Source organism: Lycorma delicatula, chromosome 10, assembly GCF_047948215.1.
Source record: "Lycorma delicatula isolate Av1 chromosome 10, ASM4794821v1, whole genome shotgun sequence".
Classification (NCBI taxonomy): Eukaryota; Metazoa; Arthropoda; class Insecta; order Hemiptera; family Fulgoridae; genus Lycorma; species Lycorma delicatula.
The window spans coordinates 5,805,506-5,828,663 of NC_134464.1; the positions used below are offsets into that span (position 1 = coordinate 5,805,506).

General features: G+C 28.7%; 1 protein-coding gene across 2 annotated transcripts in view; it reads right to left on the bottom strand.

Annotated features, from left to right (window-relative positions):
* LOC142331019 (uncharacterized) overlaps positions 1–23,158 on the bottom strand; it is a 316,345-nt gene that overhangs the window by 152,910 nt on the left and 140,277 nt on the right. For both annotated transcript variants that reach the window (XM_075376587.1, XM_075376588.1), the window contains exons 7-11: positions 20,589–20,677; positions 19,570–19,777; positions 14,666–14,826; positions 14,475–14,580; positions 11,873–11,995 (exon numbers count right to left, since the gene is read on the bottom strand). In XM_075376587.1, coding sequence (XP_075232702.1) covers positions 11,873–11,995; positions 14,475–14,580; positions 14,666–14,826; positions 19,570–19,777; positions 20,589–20,677 — 687 coding nt within the window. The remainder of the gene's footprint in view (positions 1–11,872; positions 11,996–14,474; positions 14,581–14,665; positions 14,827–19,569; positions 19,778–20,588; positions 20,678–23,158) is intronic.

Here is a 23,158-nt window from a genome sequence, read left to right on the forward strand (position 1 = left end):
TAAACCGTTTTCTGAGCTATGTATACACGAATGTTTTTTCTTATTTTTGGCTATAGAATCATCTCCTGAGAGATTGTTATACGATTTAGAATCTCTTGTATAAAAATGGATGTAACTCCAAGAAAGCGTTCAAAAATTGTTTCACTTCCCAAGTATTCCAATATGACAATCATAAACTTCTGAGTACGGTGTTGGATTAGAAACAGCGAATACTATTTTTAAGAAATTAAAGAAACAGATTCCTTTTTAGGAGAGTGACTATAAAGAAAAACACCAGGATCTCCAACACAGGATCACTTATTAGTGAAAAAAGTAAACTTGATACAAAATCATCTGCTGTAGACTTGAATCGAGAATTAGCAGCCTGTGAAATATATTTACACGTGACTACTGTTAGACGTTGTCTTCTTGCAATTGGATGTAAAGCCGGTTTGGCCAGCTAAAGAACAGCTATTAACACCATTCAAAGTACTTGCAAACTGGTCCAAAGAAAGCTGGAAAAATGTTATATTTTCTGACACGTCACAGTTTTAAGTTCAGGAGCAAAGCTTTCCATATGTTAGAAAAGTATCATATGAAAATACATCACTGTCTCATATCCAGCGATCAATTAAACATTCCCAGAAAAAAATGTTTTGGGGTTGTTTCCAATTTGAAGGTCCTTGTTCATTAATTCCAGAACAGAAGATGGTACGTTAAAACGCGAAGGATATATCAAGATTCTGAAGGAAAGGGTATGACACAACTTCAAAACAAATTCCGACAAGATAACAGAGTACATTCTAACAAGATTTGGCACCATGCCATACTGCCAAAAAAAGTGGAAAAAGATTTTGAAGAATGAAGTATTAAAATGCTTCAATGGCCATGCAACTCCTGAGACTTACTTAACCCGATTAAAAATCTTTGGGTGATAATCAAAAAATGATTCGTACACAAATTTGATTTCATAAAGACAGTAATATCGGTATGGTTTCATAACGAAGAAATAAAAAAAACCATGTGTAGTACACTTGTTGAATCGTTGCCAAATTGTGCACATGAAATGATTAACAATAAAGTACATATAAATTATTACATATTCAAAAACTGTATATAGTTATCAACTTTTTTTTTTTTTTAAATAAGGTTACTTTTTATTAAATAACATCTGTGTTCAGATTAATTTGTTTGCTACTATTTTGTACTATTATTGTACTATCATTGTACTATTTTAAATAGCACCATTTTATGCATCTATCGTGATTTTTAATATGAGGGCTTTGATTGTGATTTTTTTAGTGGGCTTTGGTTGATTTACTGTGATAATTTGGTATGGTTTCAAGATCATATTCATAGACCCACACTTTCTAACGGCTAATGATTCAATTAATGAAAGTTTCAGTCCCATCTTTGTGATCCTATTTGCCGAGGATTTACCAAGTTAATACAAGATTTAATTTTGAAACACATTACTTGCTATAGACAGCTGTTTCAAAAGTCACTAAACATGATACAACTAAAAGACTGATCAATGATTAATGTTGATTATCTGGTATGACAAACATCAATTATCTTGGCAACATCAAGGCTATGCATCAACTACATCATGTAACAGTAATTCTTGTATACGAATCATATCTAAAATTTACTGAATATACACATTACAATATACGAATCAAATCCCACAGATAAAAATATAAATGCCGCGTATATATAAAAAAAATTAACAGTTAAACTTAAAAAATAAATTATGCATTCATCAAGTTTTATATTTCTTTTTTATAATATATTTATTAAAATTATATTTTACTTATTTTATATATATCTGATTTTGTATTTTTTTTTTTTATTATATTTTTTACTTCATGATTTATTATTATTGTGGAATAAACCCAAAAATAACACTTAAAAATTAAATAGAATTATTATTAACAATAATAATAACTTGTAGTAGTAGTAGTAGTAGTAAACAAATATAATGATACTATCTTCTAAAAAATTATTTGATTATAAAAATATATTTAAAAAAGAATAAAACAATAGTACAGTCATGAGAGAAAAAATGATTTACTGTTATCAGCAAAAGGTGAAAGATAAAACGTAACGATGATGAATATATTATAATGAACGTTAATAGCGCTAATAAAATATATAAAACCCATTAATAAAAACAAATAAAACTGATTATGTAGAAAAAAAAATTTCAATTCTTTTATTGCAATAACTACAAGATATGACTAGATGGTAAAATTATATACTTGTGTAAGACGAAAAACAAGTTGTGTAGGAGTAACTAGATGGCAGCAACAATGTTGTGTTGAATATTCATACTCATTACACTCTGCTAGATTTTGTTCTTATATACATATTTATTAGAATGCAGCATTTAAAATTCCACAAAATATGAGTGGCTTACTGTTATCAAACAAAATTTAAAAAATGAATTCAATATAGCAGACCCAGTTTGTGATCCAGTTTATAATGGGTTTTCACAATTATTAAACAGTGTATTTTTAAAAACTACTTGGCTAAGCTACAACAATATGGGTTTTACATTATCAGGATACAGTCTATTAAAAATTGCACAGATGAAAATACTGAAATGACATCAAAAGGCAAAGGAAACACTCCATCTTTAGTCCTTTGCCGATTTACAACTCAAAAGTCTGGACCCTGGTTATCTTGCAACTGCAAAATAAGCTGTTACAAAAATAACAAAGTGATTTAACGCTTATTCACAACTGATTCGGTAAAACGCTTGAGACGAACTTACCGATGAATAAATTATTGTAATTGTGCAACAAGTAAAAGTTGCTGAGAAACAGAGTAGAAGATGCAACCAAAATAGAATCCACCGCTGACTGGCATGATAAAAAAACTATCCAAAGTTATAGATTAAGTAATCTAGGATATATTAAATATTTTAAAATGCGGCTGTTCAAATTTCATGAGTAGAATCAGAGTTAATAAAGAGGTATAGATGACATAACATTGCAACAAGGAAATACGCAAGAGAATAAAGAAAGATACTACAGCATAGATGCCACCAGATTTCAATACTTTGTTTTGATTATCTCATCGATTTCTTTTTCAAGATGTTACAAAACACACACACAAATCACATTTTTGTTGTGTTTGCAGTTGGTCGTATAAAACCGATTACCAACCGAGTATACTACCACTACATGTTAAAAAAAAAACTAAAGCGTATTTTGTAAATCAGATTTTAGTCCTTTTTAATGCAGCATTCTGAATAGCTTGCCAAAATACTATCAAGAAGTTGCGTTGGGGATCATCCACCCCAGTTCTTGTACATGAAAAGTTTTCATTTAGGAACACTCAATTTGAAATTCATCTTCTGAACCGATTATTATCATTATAACAGGGATCTAATGAATAGCTGCAATAAAAAAGCAGAAGATCATGATTGATCAATAATGAAATGAGCTTCTACTGAAATTTTAAGAAGTTATTTATATGGAAACAAACTTTGATGACACTCAACTGCAAGGAATGATACTTATTTGCTCCAAACTATTGGTTCATAAGATTGTAAATTTAATGTTATACATATCCTCTGAATAAGTTACACAAAGGATAAAAAGTCCACTGCTCTAGTATTTTTCATCCACTATTCTGAAATATGTGACAGTAACTTTAACTTCATAGTTAAAAGAAATAAAACATATACCGCTTTAAATATGAGAGTAAGCAACAGTGGAAGGAGTAGCCACATAATACCACACAAAGATAAAAAAATTCTCTAGTCTTCAAGGATTGAAAGAGGAATTTTAATTTATTTTTTATAACACAAAACCACAGTAAAAGCTTTACACAGTATAAATCAAGAAGTTTTGATGATCCAGCTAACACATACCTGCATTTCAAATGATATCAAACACAAGCTAGGTAATTAAAGAATGAAAATCAGTCACTACACATACAGCACAGCATAATAATTTTCTGTTTCTAAATAACACTACAAAAAATGTTTTAAAGCTACTTATCACATCAAATGAATTGATTGTTTTACAATCTTTCTTCAAGTATTTTTGAAAAATTACATTTTTGCTCTTTTTTAACGCTCAATTATAAAATAATTTACACAGATATAAAAAAAAATTATTATTTTAAAACATAATTGTATAATCGCAAAATACCAATAAGTAACAAAATTTAAAACCTCTTCATTTATAGGCATAATTAGAAAAATAAAATAAGAAAAAGTTAATATACAATATACGCAAACAAATTAATAAATTAAAAAGAAGAGAAGTTGGTTCATAAAGATAAAAATTTAATACAAGGTTTCCAAAAAAAAAACCTTAAAATAACAATGATTTCTAAGGAAATTAAGACTAATAAATTGGAAAGCCGATAATTTTGGAAAAACATATGTAAATAAACAAGTATTTTAGAAAAGTTCTTTCATTCATTTTATTTAGGATAAATCATAATTTATTATTAAACAGATATTCAAAATTTTAGATATTTAGGATACATATCAACATATCGTTTAGAGGTAAATACAGGTCATTGAAAAAGGTTGTAACAATAAAAAAAAATCAATATCTCTCTGTGTAATTGAGATAAAGCATTAATTAAGCATTAATTAAGAAAATAATCAGGATATCATCATGTTTTTTAGACGTGACCGGCTGTGATATTGAGCTGATGTGCACAGCAGCACAACAAACATTGCCCGGGTGCCACTGTCAGTCGATGCAATAGCAACAGAAAACAGTGCATTTTGTGGTTAGCAAAGTATAAATCGGTTATCTGTTCAATGGACTTTCCGGCACGTTCATGGCAATGATCCTCCTTATGCAAACAGCATTAAACAGTGGTATGAGCAGTTTAAGGAATCTGGCAACATGGAAGTGAAAAAGCTCCCCCCCCCCAGATTGCCCAAAACGAGAGATGATGCAGTTGAGCATATACACTAAAGTTGTTGATCAAACTGAACAAGAAAGTAATGTTTCAACAGGATGGTGTACCACCCCACACTTTAGCCTAAGTGTTCAATGCATTCTCAATGAAAGATTTCATAATAGTTTGGTTGGTAGGGCTGATCCTGTGCTTTGACCTCTGAGAAGCCCAGATTTCACACCCCTAGACAATTTTCAGGGATAACGTTAAAAACACTGTCTACAGTGAAAAAATCAGGGATGTACCAACATTTAAGACAACAGATCACTGCTGCTATTGCCACAGTTACACCAGTGATGAACCAGTGGATCTGGGCAGAAGTTGATAATCAGCTGCATGTTTGCAGAGCGACCAACGGAGCTCATATTGAAACATTTAAGGTATATAAAAAACCTTTTTAAGTTGGTGAATTTACTTGTTTGATTATCTCTAGTAGTTTCTAAGATTTTTTTTTTTTTAAATTGCTGAAACCTTTTTCAATGATCCTGTATATCGATAATGAAAGAACAGAACACAATAAAACAGATGACTGAGATGAAGTTTTTAAAAATCATGGTAGGAAAGACAAGAATAGATAGAATAAAAAAAGCTGCCAATAAGAGAAGGTATACAGTACTATAAAAGATAATCTAACAAGGTAGATTATGATGATTTGAGCCCATACATAGAATGCCAAGTGAAAAACTAGCAAAAGAAATAATTTTAATACAATAGGAAAAAGATTTAGTAGAAAAGATGTTTAAACTACATAAAAGAAGACTAGAAGAGAATAGAAATGGAGAAAGATTTTGAAAAGCAATTGTGAAGACAGAATTAAATGGGAGGTCTGTGGTCTACAGCTTGATCCAATAAATAACAAACTGATCAAGGGAAAGAATGAATGATAATTTATGTTAAAAAAATATATTTTTTTTAGAAATTTTTCATCACAGTCTGGCTCATTTAAAAGTCAAACAACCTGATAACATCACATAAAAACTGCCATGGAAATATTTACATACCAATTTTAATGGAATCTACATTCCAATCAGAAAGTAAAAGAGGTAGACGACATATGTACAAAAAAGGCAGTTGTAAAAATTATATAATAAAAATGATACGTGGCATTTTCTTAAAAAAATGATAATAAAATTATTTAGATGAAGAATATAAACATAAATTTTACATGCATTAATTTTTCGTTAAAACGAAGAAATAAAAGAAACGATACAAAACATGTTTCTATAAAATTATCTCCAATAGAGATAAAAAAATTAATAAAAAACATATCGTACTTAACGGGTAGGTATAGTCAGAATACATTAAGCTGCAGACAACTTGACTCAACTTTCCAACTTCCATCAGTAAAAGAGGAATTCCGAATTGAAAGATTTGAAGTAACCCGTAACCAGATCCATGCAGAAAGCTGACAGGAAATTTATAGGGAAGAAGAAGCAGACTTGAGACAAAAAATGAAAGTGCTTTGGAGGAGACAAAATTGAATATGACAAAGCAAATAACGTGATTTTTAATGCTGGTGATATAACAGCGATTAAAAAAGATAAAATAGTATTTAAAAGTAACCCACAAAGTAAAATACATAAGCACCTACATAAAATGTATAATTTGTTGAGAAATAAATTACTGAAGTGAGTAAACAGAAATTATCGCGTACATTTGAGAAAAATAAAATGCACATGAATGTCTTGTGACATAACATATTAATTGTTTTATTTTAATCCTGTAATATGTTTAATTGTTTTCCAAAATGGAAATATGAACTGCATTTGACCATGACATGCACAACTAAATAAAAATATGTAATAATTAACATATAGTTAATTTAATTATTTAACTATAAAGAAATTTTTCCACGGATTATTTGAAGCATTATAAAACATAAAACTGAAGAATACAAGCCCAGATGGAGGTCCATTAATATAAGAAACACTTCAAAATAAATTACACTTAAATGGAAAAATATACATGCACAAAAAAGAAAGAAGTAGATATTACATTTATGAAATAGAATTATATAATCTTTTTATAAAACAAAGAAAATATACAAAAAAAGCATTTTTAAATCTTCAACAAACTATCTATTCCACCTTTTTTAAAATAAGCAACAAAAAATAATCAACTGAAGCAAAAAAATAAAAATATTTAACAGAAAAGATGAAGAAGCAAAACTAAAAATATATATATATATATATATATAAAATGCTTTTTACTCCTTAGTGATAGAGTATATAAAAAAACATATATAAATACAAGCAAATATACATACAACTACACACATGTAACAGAAAATGTTTTCGATTGTTTTAAAAACTCACCGCCTGAAGAAATTCATACAGCCACACAATATAAATAAACATAAAAATAAAATTAGTCACATATGGAAACAAAAACAACACAATAAAAATTTTATTATATTAATTAAATTTTTAATAAAATACTAAAAGAATTATTAAACACAGACATTATGTATGTTATAAATAGTCTTAGGTTAAAAAATGATTGATCAAACAGATTTCTTTTTTAAAAATAAAAAAATTATGTATATTTTTAAAATTTCAATAATATATAAAAACACAAGTACAAAAATATGTTATAAAAACACAAGCAATATGTTAAACAGTCTTTTCACTACTTCATAACTTATTGAAAATTTTTCATTTCTATTATAATTAGTATACATAAAAATATTATCTGAAAAAGTTTAATTAAAATTATAACTGTTGTTAATAAAAAAAAAAAGTTCCTTAACCAATGCAAAAAAAAGAAATGATCTTATGCACCAAACTACTATGTTGGTTCTTGGCTTTCAAACATTCTACTTCTGAACAATTCAGTCAACCAAATACTCCTTACTCCTAAATACGCCATTTGAGATTCAAACAGCCCAAAAGTTGCCGTAAGTAAATATATACATATTATGCTGTTTCCTCTCAACTAATCATTGATACATACTAATATTGTACATAAATCTTTCCACTCATGAGTTCAACAACACTATGCATGATTAATATGAATTATTAAACAGTAACATGCTTCTTTTCAGAATCTGAGCTACATTTTGGTTGACTGGGCATATGCCTTGGTCATTTCTTTATAGTAACAGTTTCTTATAAAATTTAGATTTATATTTCACATGGTTATTTAACCTTACATTTTTTCTCTTTATCTTTCTTAAATTTCATTTTCAGCTATACGTCGTAATTTACATTTACATTTTCTGTTTCTACTATTCAATAAGTAGAAACACAGCTGAAAATTTATTTATTATAGCTGAAAATTTCATTTTCAGCTATACGTCGTAATTTACATTTACATTTTCTGTTTCTACTATTCAATAAGTAGAAACACAGTGAAATTTGATAAATAAAAAGCAGTATACTTGTACAACTGAAGAAAAAATCAAGTTATTAAACAATAAAAAGTGGGAAAACTTATATGCTTAATCGGTATAGTCTAAATCCTAAATGTTATTTTCTGTTTAAAAAAGACAAAATAAGATAACATTAAAAATACCAATAGTTTGATAAATATTTCAAAAGGCAAGATTAACAAACCGAATAAATGGAACGACTGTTGCATTACAAGATTGGTCCAGCGTAAGAAGAATTGTTCTAAACTGGTTTTTCATAATTCAAGAAAATGTCAGTTTATTTAATGGCTGGAAATTGCATTCAGTAAGATATCGTGAAGTACTTCAGTCACTAATTCAAGTAAACAGCTCGTTTACAAAATATTAAATTAAAAGATGAATTGGCTAAATATGTGTTAAAAATAGTAAATAAATACTGCTGTACATCCAATTAATAGAAAATAAATTTTATAACAAAAAGGTGTTAAATATTTATTTCTAATCGAACACTTGCTTTAACAAGAGAGTATAATACTAAACTTTTGAATTAGAATCTAGAAATGAATTATATGAAAGTCGAAGATTGCCTGTACATTGAAATTAGAGATATCTTCTCATGATGGAACATTTTGCTATTCCAAAGAAAAAAATTATGTACATATATTTCCTTCCATTAGAAGTAACTTTTAATAATTAATGCAAAAGTAACAAATCTTTCTGTAATAAAAAAATCTTCCTAATTAATATACCAAACTTATTTTTATTGTATTTATATCTTATTTTATCCACTTGGAAATTTATTTAAGTAGCTTCCCTTTCCACAGTAAATTTAACTATCTGATATTAATGAACTTTTTTTTTTAATTATAAGACAAATTGGAAAAAAAATTGTTGGAATCCATTAGAAAGAAATTGGCTATTTTCAATTAACAGAGAGTCACACTTTGATCCAAGATAAGGGGCTTTTTATGATTTCAATGCCAGTTTTTAATAAATTACTGATCTTCCTACCGATCCATCTTATTTATTTTAAATGAAAAAATGTTCTTTTAAAATATTAATATTGATGTGTTTTTAATACTAAATTAAATCCTAACATTTTTCATATGCTACAAAATGTTCATTTTCATACTCCCACACACAAGCACTATGTAGTAATTAATTCGTTAATTGATTCATTAATTCATTTTCACCCTCATCTAATGTGTACAAGTAATCTCAATAAACAATTTCATGATTGTTATTCTTTCTGTACTGGTTTTAATAATCTATTTATTATCTTCACATACACTTCCTTTTTCTATTATTTCCAGTACTATTTTTACACATTAATTTGGGATATAATCACTTGTACTTGTTAACTATAATATTATATTTTTTGGCATTTCTGTTCAAGGTTTCCACCGAACTCCTTCATCATTCATGGCAAATATAAAGGCAGAGCATTTTGTTAATCACAAATAATACATCTACCATTCCTGACACGATCCATATAATATTATTATGTACTGAAGTGATTAAGATAACTTAGAGTAGAATAATATACTTACAGCACTGATTAAATAATGAAATTTATTTAACTTGTATGGTTACGTTAAAAATAAAATTAATCATAATAATAAAGGAACTAGAAGAAAAATCTGATCTCTCAGAATTCTATTTCACTTGAAACTAAAAACGTGTTGGAAAGTAATGAACAAATGGATTCATAATCAGGAGAGAAAATAAAATAAAAATTTTATTTTATTTATTTATTTTCAAATTAAGTTATGTAAAACAAGAGAACATAATATATTAGAAAAGCAGAAGGAATTTAAAATTTAAGGAGTAAAATTTCAAAAAATGAATTATGTAAGACATCAAAAGCAGGTACAAATGTAAATATATAATCGTGCAATAAGAAATTTGCTGATAACAGATTTAGATGATTTTATTAAGAAAAAATTCTTTAAAATGTTAAGTTACATTTTATGGTACTGAAACGTGGACTAAAAATAGGAAAACTAGAGGCTTTCAAAAATTGTGATGCTACAGAATAATTGTGAAATTAAATAACTTAAAAAAAGAAGAATGAAAAGGTTTTAAAATGAATTACAAAATTGAGAAGTTCATTTTCAGAATCTTGTGGAAAGAATAAGGCCGCTTCTTACTGGGCTTTAAAAAGAATGATATCCAGTGATAATTAATTTGGTAATAAAAGGAAGGATATGGCAAAAACTAAACACTTCTTTATGTAAATTAGAAAAGACATATCTGATGGCATAATATAGAAAGATAAGCTATAAAGTTTTAAGCAGAACAGGAAGTAAAAGAGAAGTTCATCAAATTAGACGACTGACAAAAATTAAAAAATTAATTTTAAAGAATTAATTTAAATAATAGATTTGTAAACTGAAGACTTGCCTATGAAAAACAGAACATTCTAGAAAAGAAGAATTTAGAAACAGGATTAAATCTTAACCGGTTGATTCTATTCAATGAGTAATTAATTACAACTGGAAGGTGATGCAAGCTCTGCAGTAATTAAGGCTACCAATATCACAAATCAGGTAATGAAAAACATAACCCATCAACAGTTTGAAATGATCATTTCAGTACAAAAGTACAAGTACTTTTAAGTCATTTAAATACAAAACTACTGCTAAGCATTTAGTTTTTAAATTAAATTATGCAGATCATGAAACACATAACATATATAAAATAAATAAATTTGTCTAATATTGGTTATTATTTTCATAATTTTCCTTCATAATTATATTGAAATAAATCAAATGTTAGTTTTTCATTTATCATCTGTTAATTTTATATTTTATTTTGATAAAATAAGACTCAATTCATTAACACTTAGAAATTCTTTTAGCAATACACTATGCATAATGTATTATTGATAATAATTTTAAAAATACTACATCACTATTACTAATTTTAAACATATAAATATTATTAGTCTCTTAAATAACAATAGGCCTACTTTTAAGTTGAACACCTTCTATGAATATTATGTAAGCTTTTGTATCTATAGATTGAACTAATAAATAAAATATTAATAACAGAACAATTTTATTTAACATGTACAATCTTATGGTAGTGACACAACACAGACACCAAGACAAATTTCATTCTGTTATAAAATTAGAGTTTAAATACAAATCATGTAAATTACTCGATGACTACAGTGTTAACAACATTATTTCAGAATAATTATAACAAGTAGATGTTTAAAATAGCCTAAAAACAAGTTATCATTAACACAAAACAAAAAATTCACACTACAAAAGATAACAACAGTACATGGAGATCTAAAAAATTTCATAAAGAAAGTATATTGCAATCACAATATCAACTTTCAGATCTCATTAACAAAGTATATGCATTTTCCTTGTAAGTAACAATATGCATTGCTTACTTCAATAAAAGCAGATCATCCACAGGAATTATTTCAAATTTCTTTGACAGTAATATTCCTAACAATTTATTAAAAACAATTAATACACTTCAATAAATGAGTAGAAAAAAATTTGAATGAGAAATATAATAATAAAACAAATAAACCACCAGATTTATTATAATTAATTACAGGTTATTATTCAAAATAGATTTAAAATTTCTCACCTGTTCTTTTAACCAATCAGAATGGGGTCGACTGCGAGAAATTTTCATTTTTAATTCAACATCTTGTATAATTGTTTTTTCTTTAGTATCAACTAACAACATTCGACCAGGTTTCAATCGGCTCTATAACAAAAAACATAAAACCTTGATAATAAATTAGAAGTCTAACAAAATCATCAAAACCTTTTTCATACGAATGTATAATAGCTGACCACGTTTCAATCCGGTAAAGCCCCTCAGGGCTCAGAACGGAAGGGGTGGTGTGGCGACCGGTAACGTCACAAGATGGGTGCCTTCACCTATGGGGTTGGAATGACCACGTTTCAAGCAAAAAACATTATCTACGCTTTTTATTACCAATAAATTATACAATTTAAAATATAAACAATACTACAAAACATTTGTAATTTTTTAAGTTCTTAATTCTATTTATTACAAATTTTCTTTAGCCAATAAATTAAAAAAAAAAGCTTTACCATTATACAACCAATTATCCAGGCCATAAGCATGAAGGAAAAGGAGAGTAGACCAGTGCACTAGTGTCTAAATGAAAACACAGAATACAATTGAATTATTACCAATAAAATTATAAGGTAACATAGTCGGTGTCTTTACCAGAATAAAAACATTTTCTTACTTTACGGCAGCTTGTCCACAGTCAACCATTAATAAAAGACGACTAATATATCAACACATTGCTAACATTTTTCTAAAAATTCCATTTCAATCGTAAGGCAAAAAGCCTCCTGCAGGAATAGTTATTTATTTATTTGTTTATTCAGTAAATGGAAAATTAAATACCAAATCAGTAATTTACTTATAATATAATATTAAAAATAAAATTATACAGTAAAGAAAACGCAATGAATTAAACCCAGCACGTGATAAGCCAGTGAATTGATCTTTACCTAAAGCCAAATAAATCAAGATTTGATAAAAAATTCTGACACTACATTTCTTAAAAAATACACAAAGCACAGTGTAGCTGAGCATTCACAGCGGCAACGAGCAGTTGCCTATATGAGTTATGCCTCTCAACCTGAGCAGCGGGAGCACGTGTTGAAATTTATCAGGATCTCCATCATCAGGCTTTGGAGCTATGGTTGTCAAACTTCATATCAAGGGTCATCACTAGTGACTAAGAGTTAGATGTGCGTCTAAAATCGAGAAACTAAACGGAAGTCTTTACAGAGAAATATCACACCTAGATTGAAAAGGTTGAGAGTAAGTCAGGAGCATGATCAATAGTTTTTTCAATATTTTTAAATAGTGTAATGTCAACTCACCCCAGAAAGTCAGCCAAGTTCTACTATGACATTCTGAGGCATCAGAGGTAAATAAACAACCCAAATCGTAATTGATGATGTAGCACCCGATTGTAAGACCAATCGGGTGCTACATCATCACTATGTTTCTCCTACACAACTTAAAAATTGTGTTTCGCAGGTGAAATAACTGATTATCATTCCAACCCCTCTAACTGCCATATTTGGCCCATCATTCTCACCCCTTCCACAAGAAGCTCAAACTAAATTCACCCATTTGATATCATACAGAACATTTAATGTGAGATATAAAAGATGCTTGACTTGCTTAAAGAACAGGATTTCTTCAGAAGATTCCACATGCGGGCAAAGTACTTAGAGTTGTTCAACATTGAAAAAGAAAACTTCTTTAAAGAAAATGATATCCAAATTTAAAACAGCAGTTTTTCTTATAGGCCTAGTCTCAGAGGTTTTTTTATCACTCCTTGTATAATGTGTAAATAAAACCTTGTGTACACTACCTTGTAAATAAAGGTAGTGTAAAACTACCTTTTTTTTTAAGAAAAAAAGTTTTTAAGACAATCCTACTTGATTATACTTAACAAAAATTTCCATAATATTTTTTTTAAGTTAAATCTTTTTAAACTTTTAAGCTCCCTAATATTTTGAATATTATTATAAAGAAAGTTAATTCTTAAAATTTCTTAAAATTACACAAGTAATTTGATTAATAAATCAGTCAAAACTTTCAGAAATGAAGTGGATTATTGTTCAAAAGTTTGTTTTATAACATCTTCCTGCAATTTGTTGTAAGTGCACTTACTTTTATCATTCATGAAAGAGTGGAGGATATTCAGAATTCTACGTAAGTGACATTTCAGAATGGTTCAAGAAAGAGGTAAATGTAATTCCAAGTGGCACAAGACAAAACAAGAATGACGGTCAAGAGGAAATTTGAAAATAAAAGATTTTAGTAATGTCATTAAATGCACCTTGAGTTTTTTTTTAACACTAAGACCTTAAACAAGGAACTGATTATTTTAAAAAAGACTCTGGCCTTAAATTCCAGTCACACTCAAATATCCTGAAACTGAATTTATTTATATAATAAAAATGGTGTACACTTCTGTTACTTGAACTGAAAAGAATTGGTGTGTCTAGCAAAAGGAAAATCTGTCACCACAGCTATGTATAACAGCAATTAAAATTTTCAAGATTTTTTTTAAAATGAAATTCAACATCAAATTTTTCCTTTTTCCTTCCTACTACTGACTGATACTATTCATAACCGAGGAATAAATACTAATCAAATGTAAATAGCTACAATAAATACATACCTTAAGCGACACATTTTCTGGTTCAGTATCATAAACACCAACTTCTGAGGCCATAACCATAATGTTATCTTTCAGAACATAAAATCGAGAAGGACGCAAACCATTTCTGTTAACAAAAATGATAAGTATATTGTATAAGTCTATTAAGTACAAAAATATGCACACAATAAAATAACAAAATAACAACTTACCTGTCAAGAATGGCACCAATATAACGTCCATCAGTGAATGTGAGAAGTGCAGGGCCATCCCATGGTTCCATAGCACATGCAGACCAATGGTAAAAATCTCTTTTCTCCACTGGCATTGTTTGGTCATTCTGCCAAGCCTCAGGCACCATTGTCATCACGGCCTAATAACACAGTAATGAGTAAAATAATAATAAATAAAAAAATAATTGTATGAAACAAAGTTCACTATATTACAAGTTTATAATATTGTAACAGGACCAGTATAATGGAAAAGAGTTCCAATTAAGAAGAAAGAAAGTAAGAAAAAATAATAATGAAAAGAAGAATCCAAAAGGAACTAAAAGATATTTTTTTCTCTGACTAACAGCTTCATTTAACACTATGTTCTTTGTAATACACACAAATTAACCTTCAAAAGCTGTTGTTCGACCAGAAAAGTTACTGAACCGAAATAAGAATTTACAGGAAAATGTAAGGGTCCTGACGATGAAAATTATTATGCTTCTACAGTTTACAGTTAAGGGATGAGGCGGGTACTGCTTCTGCAGGCCAGGTTATATAAATACTGCAGGAACAGCGGAGAGAGTCAGTAGCTCTGTGAGGCCTGTTCGGCATAGTCATGACAACAGACAAGAGTAGTTTTCAACCCTGAGTTTGACCCAGTTGTGGTGGTGGCAATATCAATAAGCATGTAGTAACGAGTGAAGAGTATGACATGAACATTCCATTGTGGACAGTGCGTGAATGCAGGTAGTTGTTCAGTAAGCTATCAGTGGAAGTGACAGTATTAAATTCATTTATAAAGTGTAAGGATAGTTCTACTGTAGTCAGTAAAAGTAATATTCACAGAAATTGAATCGTATGAACTTTAGACTTTTCTAGTGTTATCTTGTTGTTAATGAAATACTAGGTATTAATATTAGCGGTTATTATAACAATTTCTGTAAATTGGACTATTTTCTGGTTTTTATACAAGGCTCTACTGATAAATTTTGCAAAATAGCATGCTACATAGAGACAAAAGGTACTATCGAGTTGGGCGTGACAGCACATGATAGCTAAAATCCCCCTCTACAAACCTGCAATGCATTGAACTCCATTTACCGATTTCTTTTCAGTAGTAGTTAAAATGGAGTCGAGTATGTTCAATACATCACCGTGGTTAAAACAGCGTGTAGTAATCAAATTTTTAACAGCAGAAAATGTGAATCCTACAAATATATTTCATCGTTTAAAAGCGGTTTATGGTAGTAAAATTTATAATATGGCGTTGAAATTTCACGAATGTGAAGCTGGTAAAGTGACAATTGAGGACGCACCTCACAGTAGTGACCAGTTTCTGTGACTGACAAGAGACATTGAAAGGAGGTGGTCGATTTGCTTCAAAGTGACCAGCGAATCACCCGGCAACAAACTGGTATTCAGTTAGGCATATCTAAAGAACGAGTTTTTTTTTTTGTCTTCAGTCATTTGACTGGTTTGATGCAGCTCTCCAAGATTCCCTATCTAAAGATAGAGTAAGCCATATTATTGAGCAACCGGGTTACCGTAAAATCTGTGCATGATGGGTACTGCACAAACTGACGGTGAACACAGGAGTGTCATGTCGAATGTTGTGAAGAACTTTTATAGCGCTATCATGCTGAAGAAAAACAACTTCCTTTTCAATATTGTGACTGGGGATGAGAGTTGGGTACATCATTACGACCTGGAGAAAAAAGGCAAAGCATGGAATACAGACATTATGAATTAACAAAATCCAAAATATTCAAAACTCAAGCCTCTGTGAAGAAACTCCTTTTGACAATATTTTGGGATGCCAAACACGTTTATGTGACTCAGTATCCAGAACATGGAATGACTGTAAACTCTGAACGGTACATTGAGACGTTAAGAGACCTCAGACAACGAGTGTTGCATTTGAAAGATCACCATGCCCATAATCTTGCAACATGATAACGTGCAGCCTCACAACATTGCATGTCACTACAGAGGCCGCAAGCTGAAGTTTGAGCCTATTCTGTATCCACCATACTTGCCAAATTTGGCTCTGTGCAACTTCCACTTCTTCCGTCATCTCAAGAGCGATCTCAAAAGTAATCAATACACCACCGATGATGAGATGAAGGAAGCTCTGGCCAATTGGATCCAAGAAAGCCCGCCAGAATTTTTCAGTGATGGAATGTAAAAACATCACATGTTGGAAAAAGTGTAACAGTGTAAACGGGGATTATTTTAAAAAACAAATATTGCATTTTGTAGCTAAGGTATTGTACTTTTATTCATTTTGTATTTCATGCCAATATCTCTTTTCGTTCCCATGCTATGCATATATGTGCAAAATTTATAAGCCGAGCCTCGTAATTTAATTGTCTTTAAACAAATCTTGTCCTTATTTGAATTACTATTTTGTATATCATATATTCATTATTATTGTTGTTGTTATTTAGAGTAATAAACTGCATTTATAAGAAATTTTAGTTTGTTAGTCTCTCAATATCCTGGTTGAGCCACAACATTGGACAATATGTACACAAATGTCAAGACAGATTCATACAGCTAAAATCAAACAAATCCCAATTGACAATGCATGCAAAAATTATTTTACAGATAAATTATTTAGAGACTAAACTATTAAAAAGAAAGTATTTACATAATCAAACCTACTAAACATTAATAAAAAAAAGTGACATAAGAGTATCTTTGGGATATCAGTGTACGCTACATACAGACATACATTCAAATAAAAGTAATGCAAGTGTGTTCAACATAAATAAATATTCAATAGCTTATAGACTTAATAAATTGATAATAATACATGCACTACTAAAAAAAAGTTCCCAAATAATTAATAAATAAAATCTATCTGGAATTCAAAAAAATAAAATTTAATGTTTAAATACGTAACAAGACTACTAAATCACTGATTATGAGGTTTTTAGAATAATACAATTACTATAAAAATGGCAAAAAAAGCTAAGTTTTTAAATATATCTAAACTCTTAAATAAAAGATAAACAAGTTATAAAAGTATTTTACGAATAATAAATTCCTAATATTGGCTGAACTTTTACAACTACAGAAAGTTTAAATCTTTTCATTATGTCATTTTAATTATAGAATTTATAACATTTTTACCTAATACATTTATACCATATACATGTGTTTACAATAATTTTGGATTAATAAAGAGAGAACACTACATTTTGCTGACTGTTCTTACTTTTCACTAAACTCTGGCATTTTTAACAAATAATATATATAAAATCAGATTAAGACAGTAAGAGAAATTTTCATTCTTATTCAACTGGAAATAAAGACATGTTTCATAGAACTGCCAAAAATAGTAATGACATTCCTTATATATAACAGCTTATTGGTTGACTTAAAATAAATTTAATATTTTTAAGATTATGAAATATTTTTTTACTAACAATTGCTTTTATAAGATTGAAAAATTCATGAAACTTGCTCATTTCTATTGAGGGTATCATATAGCGTGTGAGGATTAAGAAAGAAAGTACAACAAAATTATCATCGACTAATTAAATTTTAGATCTTTATTTCTTAAATAATTATTTTAAATGTACAGATTTTTATAAAAATTGTCAGTTTTATTCAATAGAAAGATTCACGATATTTTACTGTTCTTGCTTGGGCATTTTTTGGGATGCGGTGGGGGAATCGATGAACTATTATCAAGGTTATATTTGAAGTCAGCTTTAATCTTAAATGTAATTATTTATATATTTCTTTAAACATTATCGAACCTCTTTTTGTTATTAAATAACATCGACCACCCGAATAGAACAATACAGTTTTATTACTGAAACTAGCTTAACTGAAACCTCGGTTATCCAAAACAACTGAAAAAATATTTAAAAGATTTTCAACACCAAAGGAACAATTTATCTGCTGATTTTTGCCTTATTTAAATCAACATGTCATATACATATATACACAGATATCGGCAATCTATAACAGTACCGTCTAACTATAATGGATAACACCATAACCGACGACGGTTAGTTTTGCTTCAGCTAGTGTCACAATATGCTTTGTTCTACGATATTTGCATTTTACCTAGAATAAAGTGATATTTCACAGTACCATGTAAACACCATACTGTTTTAATATTTTAACAACTGGTAAAAAAATTGGAGGCTGTAAGAAGGGTTAATAATAGTGGGATTTTGTGCAATGTTATGTGAATCTTTTTTTTTTTATACTAGTATTTCAATGTTTCAGACACGTTAAAAGGGAAAACCCAAATACAGCAGTACTAAAGTATCCAACAACAAATCAATAAAAACGTTCTAGTATGAAAAAGTTAATGGATATTTTTATTTTGCGGTTCATACAATGCAGGAAAAAAGTACTTTTGTTACCTGATATTCTAATTTAGGAAAGTTTTCAAGTAAAATAACTCACTCTAAGAAATAAAATTCTTTCTAATAACTGTAATTAAAGAGAAATGGAAGTACATTAATACAGAATATATTAATAAAAATATTTTTTTTCTAATACAATTTCAAAAATTTCTATCACATAAATAACCTAATTTTTAGAGATCAAACTAAATTTTATGCTGTAGTTTAATTTAGAAAAGTATCAAATCGGCCAATTTTTATAACGTGAAACAAAACACATATATGTAACAGAATATACATCGTTTGATTGTTTGCATACAGTAGAAAAAAATAATCGTAAGAATCACGAACAAGGCTTGGAATGAATGGAATAGTAACAAAATGTAGAATAAGTATTTAAATATTGGTGTGTATTAACTACTTTTTCTGTGGATGATTTTACTCTTAAAACAATAAAAAATTAAAAAAATTAGACTTTTTTTTAAAAATATTACTTGATTAACTAACTTATGATCAATTTCAACTCGCTATTACCTCTGGTAAAGATCTTCCACCTGCATTGACTAAAAATTCAAGAACACAATCCAGAGAACCAGAATCAGATAAGTTAGGTTCCACAACTGGATAAAGCTTTTTAAGCGACTCAAAATTAATAAAAGGGCTCTTCATGACACCCTCACGAGCCTTCATAAAATTTACATTACCACGTAGTGTGTTGATTTCTCCATTGTGAGCTACATACCTACAAAATAAAAGAAAGTTATTTCATTACACAACCTTTTCTCAAGTATAGTAAAAAATAAAGCCAAGAACAAGTTAACACAGGAAAACAAATTTAATAGCATAGAATTTAACACAAACCGATAACGTAATAGAAATATAAAAAAATAAACAGCCTTATAGAGAAAAGTATTTCACCATTCTAATGCTAACTTAAAAAATAGGATCAAGAAAAAATATAATTCTGTAATTTACAAGTTGCTACTTCTGTAACAAAATTTGTTTGATAATAATTAGCACATCCCTTTCAAATTTCAATTCCATAGGAGCACGAATTCAATTTTTGCCAAGAAACCTTTAGGATTTTTAAATGTAGTAAGAAAAATTGTTAACTATACTAAATTCATAAAGGGCAAGTAAAAGATTTTGTTTAAATATAGCACCTCAAAAACTTTAATTTGAATAAAAACAAAAATTACACAAATTAATTAAAATGAGTTCAATATGAAAGTCAAATCAATATAATTATTTAGCAGATCGGTTAATTCAACTAAAAATAATACACTTAATATAGGTATTGTATACCTTATTAAAAAAATATATACCGATTGTATCCTTCAAACAAAAATATAACTGACAACAGAAAACATTTTTATTATTATAGTTAAAGAAAAATAATTCTAACCGGATAGAATTAATGTAAAAGAAAAAACCTTTATCGATTAACTTAATTAGAAACTGTAACTAAAATGTTATATTTTCATGAACTTTTTTGTTTATAAACATGTACTTACATAACCAATGTTGTGTTATTATGTTTTTAATCAACTAACCTTAAAGGATGAGCTCTTTCCCAACTAGGAAATGTATTTGTAGAAAATCTTGTATGAACAAGAGCCAAATATGTATCAAATTCTGGAGACTGAAAAAAATTAAGAATTTTTATTATTACAAAATAAAAAAAATACTATATAATACAATATAGATTGATTTATTATCTATACAAAATCCATGTTTTTATACTATTTTATAAAAGCATTTTTGTAGCAAAAAATAATACTAATTAAATTTTAACAGACAAACAACAGAATAGCCTAAGAAAGCAATCAGTTGCAATGAATAATACATTTAAAAATCATACTTTCATTTGTTAAAAAAATACTAATTATGTTTTCAACTTATTAAATAAGTAGTTTCTAATCAGAACAAGAGCAGAAAGTCATTAGTTAGCAACATTATCTGCATTTAATATACCTAATAACTGGAAAACTATACAAACTAGCATTTTGTATACTAATATAAAATTTAACATAGATGTGTAAAATAATGTTAAAATATGTAAATAAAGAAAAAACAATTATGATTTGTCTCAACACAAGAAGTACAAGATATTAGAAAATAGCCCATTCACTTAGTTGGTGTCCCATCTTAATTTCAAAACAGACATCTCTAAACATCATTTATAACTTGATTCTTGTGTAGCCCTGAATAAAAGAAATAATTTTAATAAAAAAGAATTAAGGACTTTGAATGCTGATGTTACAGGAGGGCACTGAAAATTACACGAGTTGATAAAATTTCAAACAAAGAGAACCTTAAAAACAATATCAGAGAAGAGAAATTTGTGGTAAAATTTAAAAAAGTAATCAGTCTGGTTGGGTTTATATTAAAGAAGGTAAAAGCCACAGAGAAAGCCAAAAATTGGAATATATATAACAGAAAGTGAGAATTAGTAAGCACGATGAAGTTTAAAGATCAGTCCAGAACATAAAGTAATGGAGAACAGAATCAGTCAACTGACTGATGATCAGTGGCAGTTCATAGCTAAAATTAGTGGAAGTGCTGCTCCAGAAAATTTTTTCTGAGCCTTTTCTAGCCCACGGTTAAAGTTTTCTGTAAAATAAAAGAACCAAAAAAAATGAATCGTATCAGAATAGCTGAAAGCAGGATAATAATATAACTCTGACACTATATCACATTCAAGAATAAGGTACACAGTTTTCAAGCATAACACACGCGGAGTAAAAAAAAAACTACCTTCCACCAACATGCTAGGGTTGGCACCCTGTTTGCAGGAGTGACAGTGCTCTCTCTCCCTCACAGCCTCACATGCAGCAGCTTCCTATGCGCATGCGTACAATAGCCAAACAGTTCCATACAAAGATTTTTGTGTCTTTTTCATAAACTGGAGGATAGCTACTGACATTAAGCTTAAGGATTATATATTATACAAATATAAAGAAAGAATTAAAGAAAAAAGGACTCATTATATTAATGTTATCGATAATATCAAGTGGTAATAGTTGGTATGCAGTTCCAGAGTACCTATATGTGAGCCACCATTGCTGATGATTCTAAAAAATAATAATATGAAGGCTGGTTGGAATATAATATCCAGTTGCTCATAACTTACAAATAAAAAGAAATAGTCAAACAAAATAAATATAGCATAAAAGTCCTTTTTATTTGCTACAAATCTTAAACTTATTTTTCCATGTAGTCACCATTTACAGCTACACATTTCTTCTAATGGTGAACTAGTTTTCTAATTCCATATATGAAGAAAGCAGTCTTTCCTTTAACTCACTGCATCCTTAGTTCATTATCCATGGTGAAATGAATACACTTAATATTGTTCTTTAACTGCGAATGAAGGGAAAATTGTAAAGCACCAAATCTACTGAATATGGAGAGTGTGGAATAGATTCAGATTTTAACTTTACAAGGACCTTGGTGGTTGCATGCGATGTGTGTGGACGATTGTTATCATTTGCAGAATTATTATGAGGTGTTACTCATCGATCACAGAAATCGGTTAACCACTGAAAGATTCATCCAAATATTCATTTTACCAGTTTCTGATAAATTAAATTATACTGCCCACCTATTCACAGTACAGTAAAAAACTCTTCATCCGGACTTAATGGGGCTCAAGGTTGTATAGATTAACATGAATATTTGAGAATTATGGGTTTAAAACACAAAAACGCCAACTTTATTGTAAAATACACTTATTGAGTTTACAGTAGTTACATTATTTATATTATTTAGTTACAGAATTACACATTTCTACTTGTTTGGCTTAAAAATTGTATACAAAAATACAACTTCAAAAAATAATTGATTAATGTGTTCAAAATGTAAAAAAAATAAAATTACAACATAAAGTAATCTATCAACAACAATTTAGTAAAAATGAAATGTTTAAATAAATGAATTACTCTATGTAAAAAAAAAGAACAAAGAACCTTTTATCACTCACATACTTTCTGCTGAAATTAGTTTTTAGGCAAATTGTTTGAAGAACACGGCCCAGATTTGGGAGCATGAGATGTGCAATCAGCAGATTTAATTCCAGAAGGCACTTTGAAAAAAACTGATAATTTTTTTTGTACATAGCACT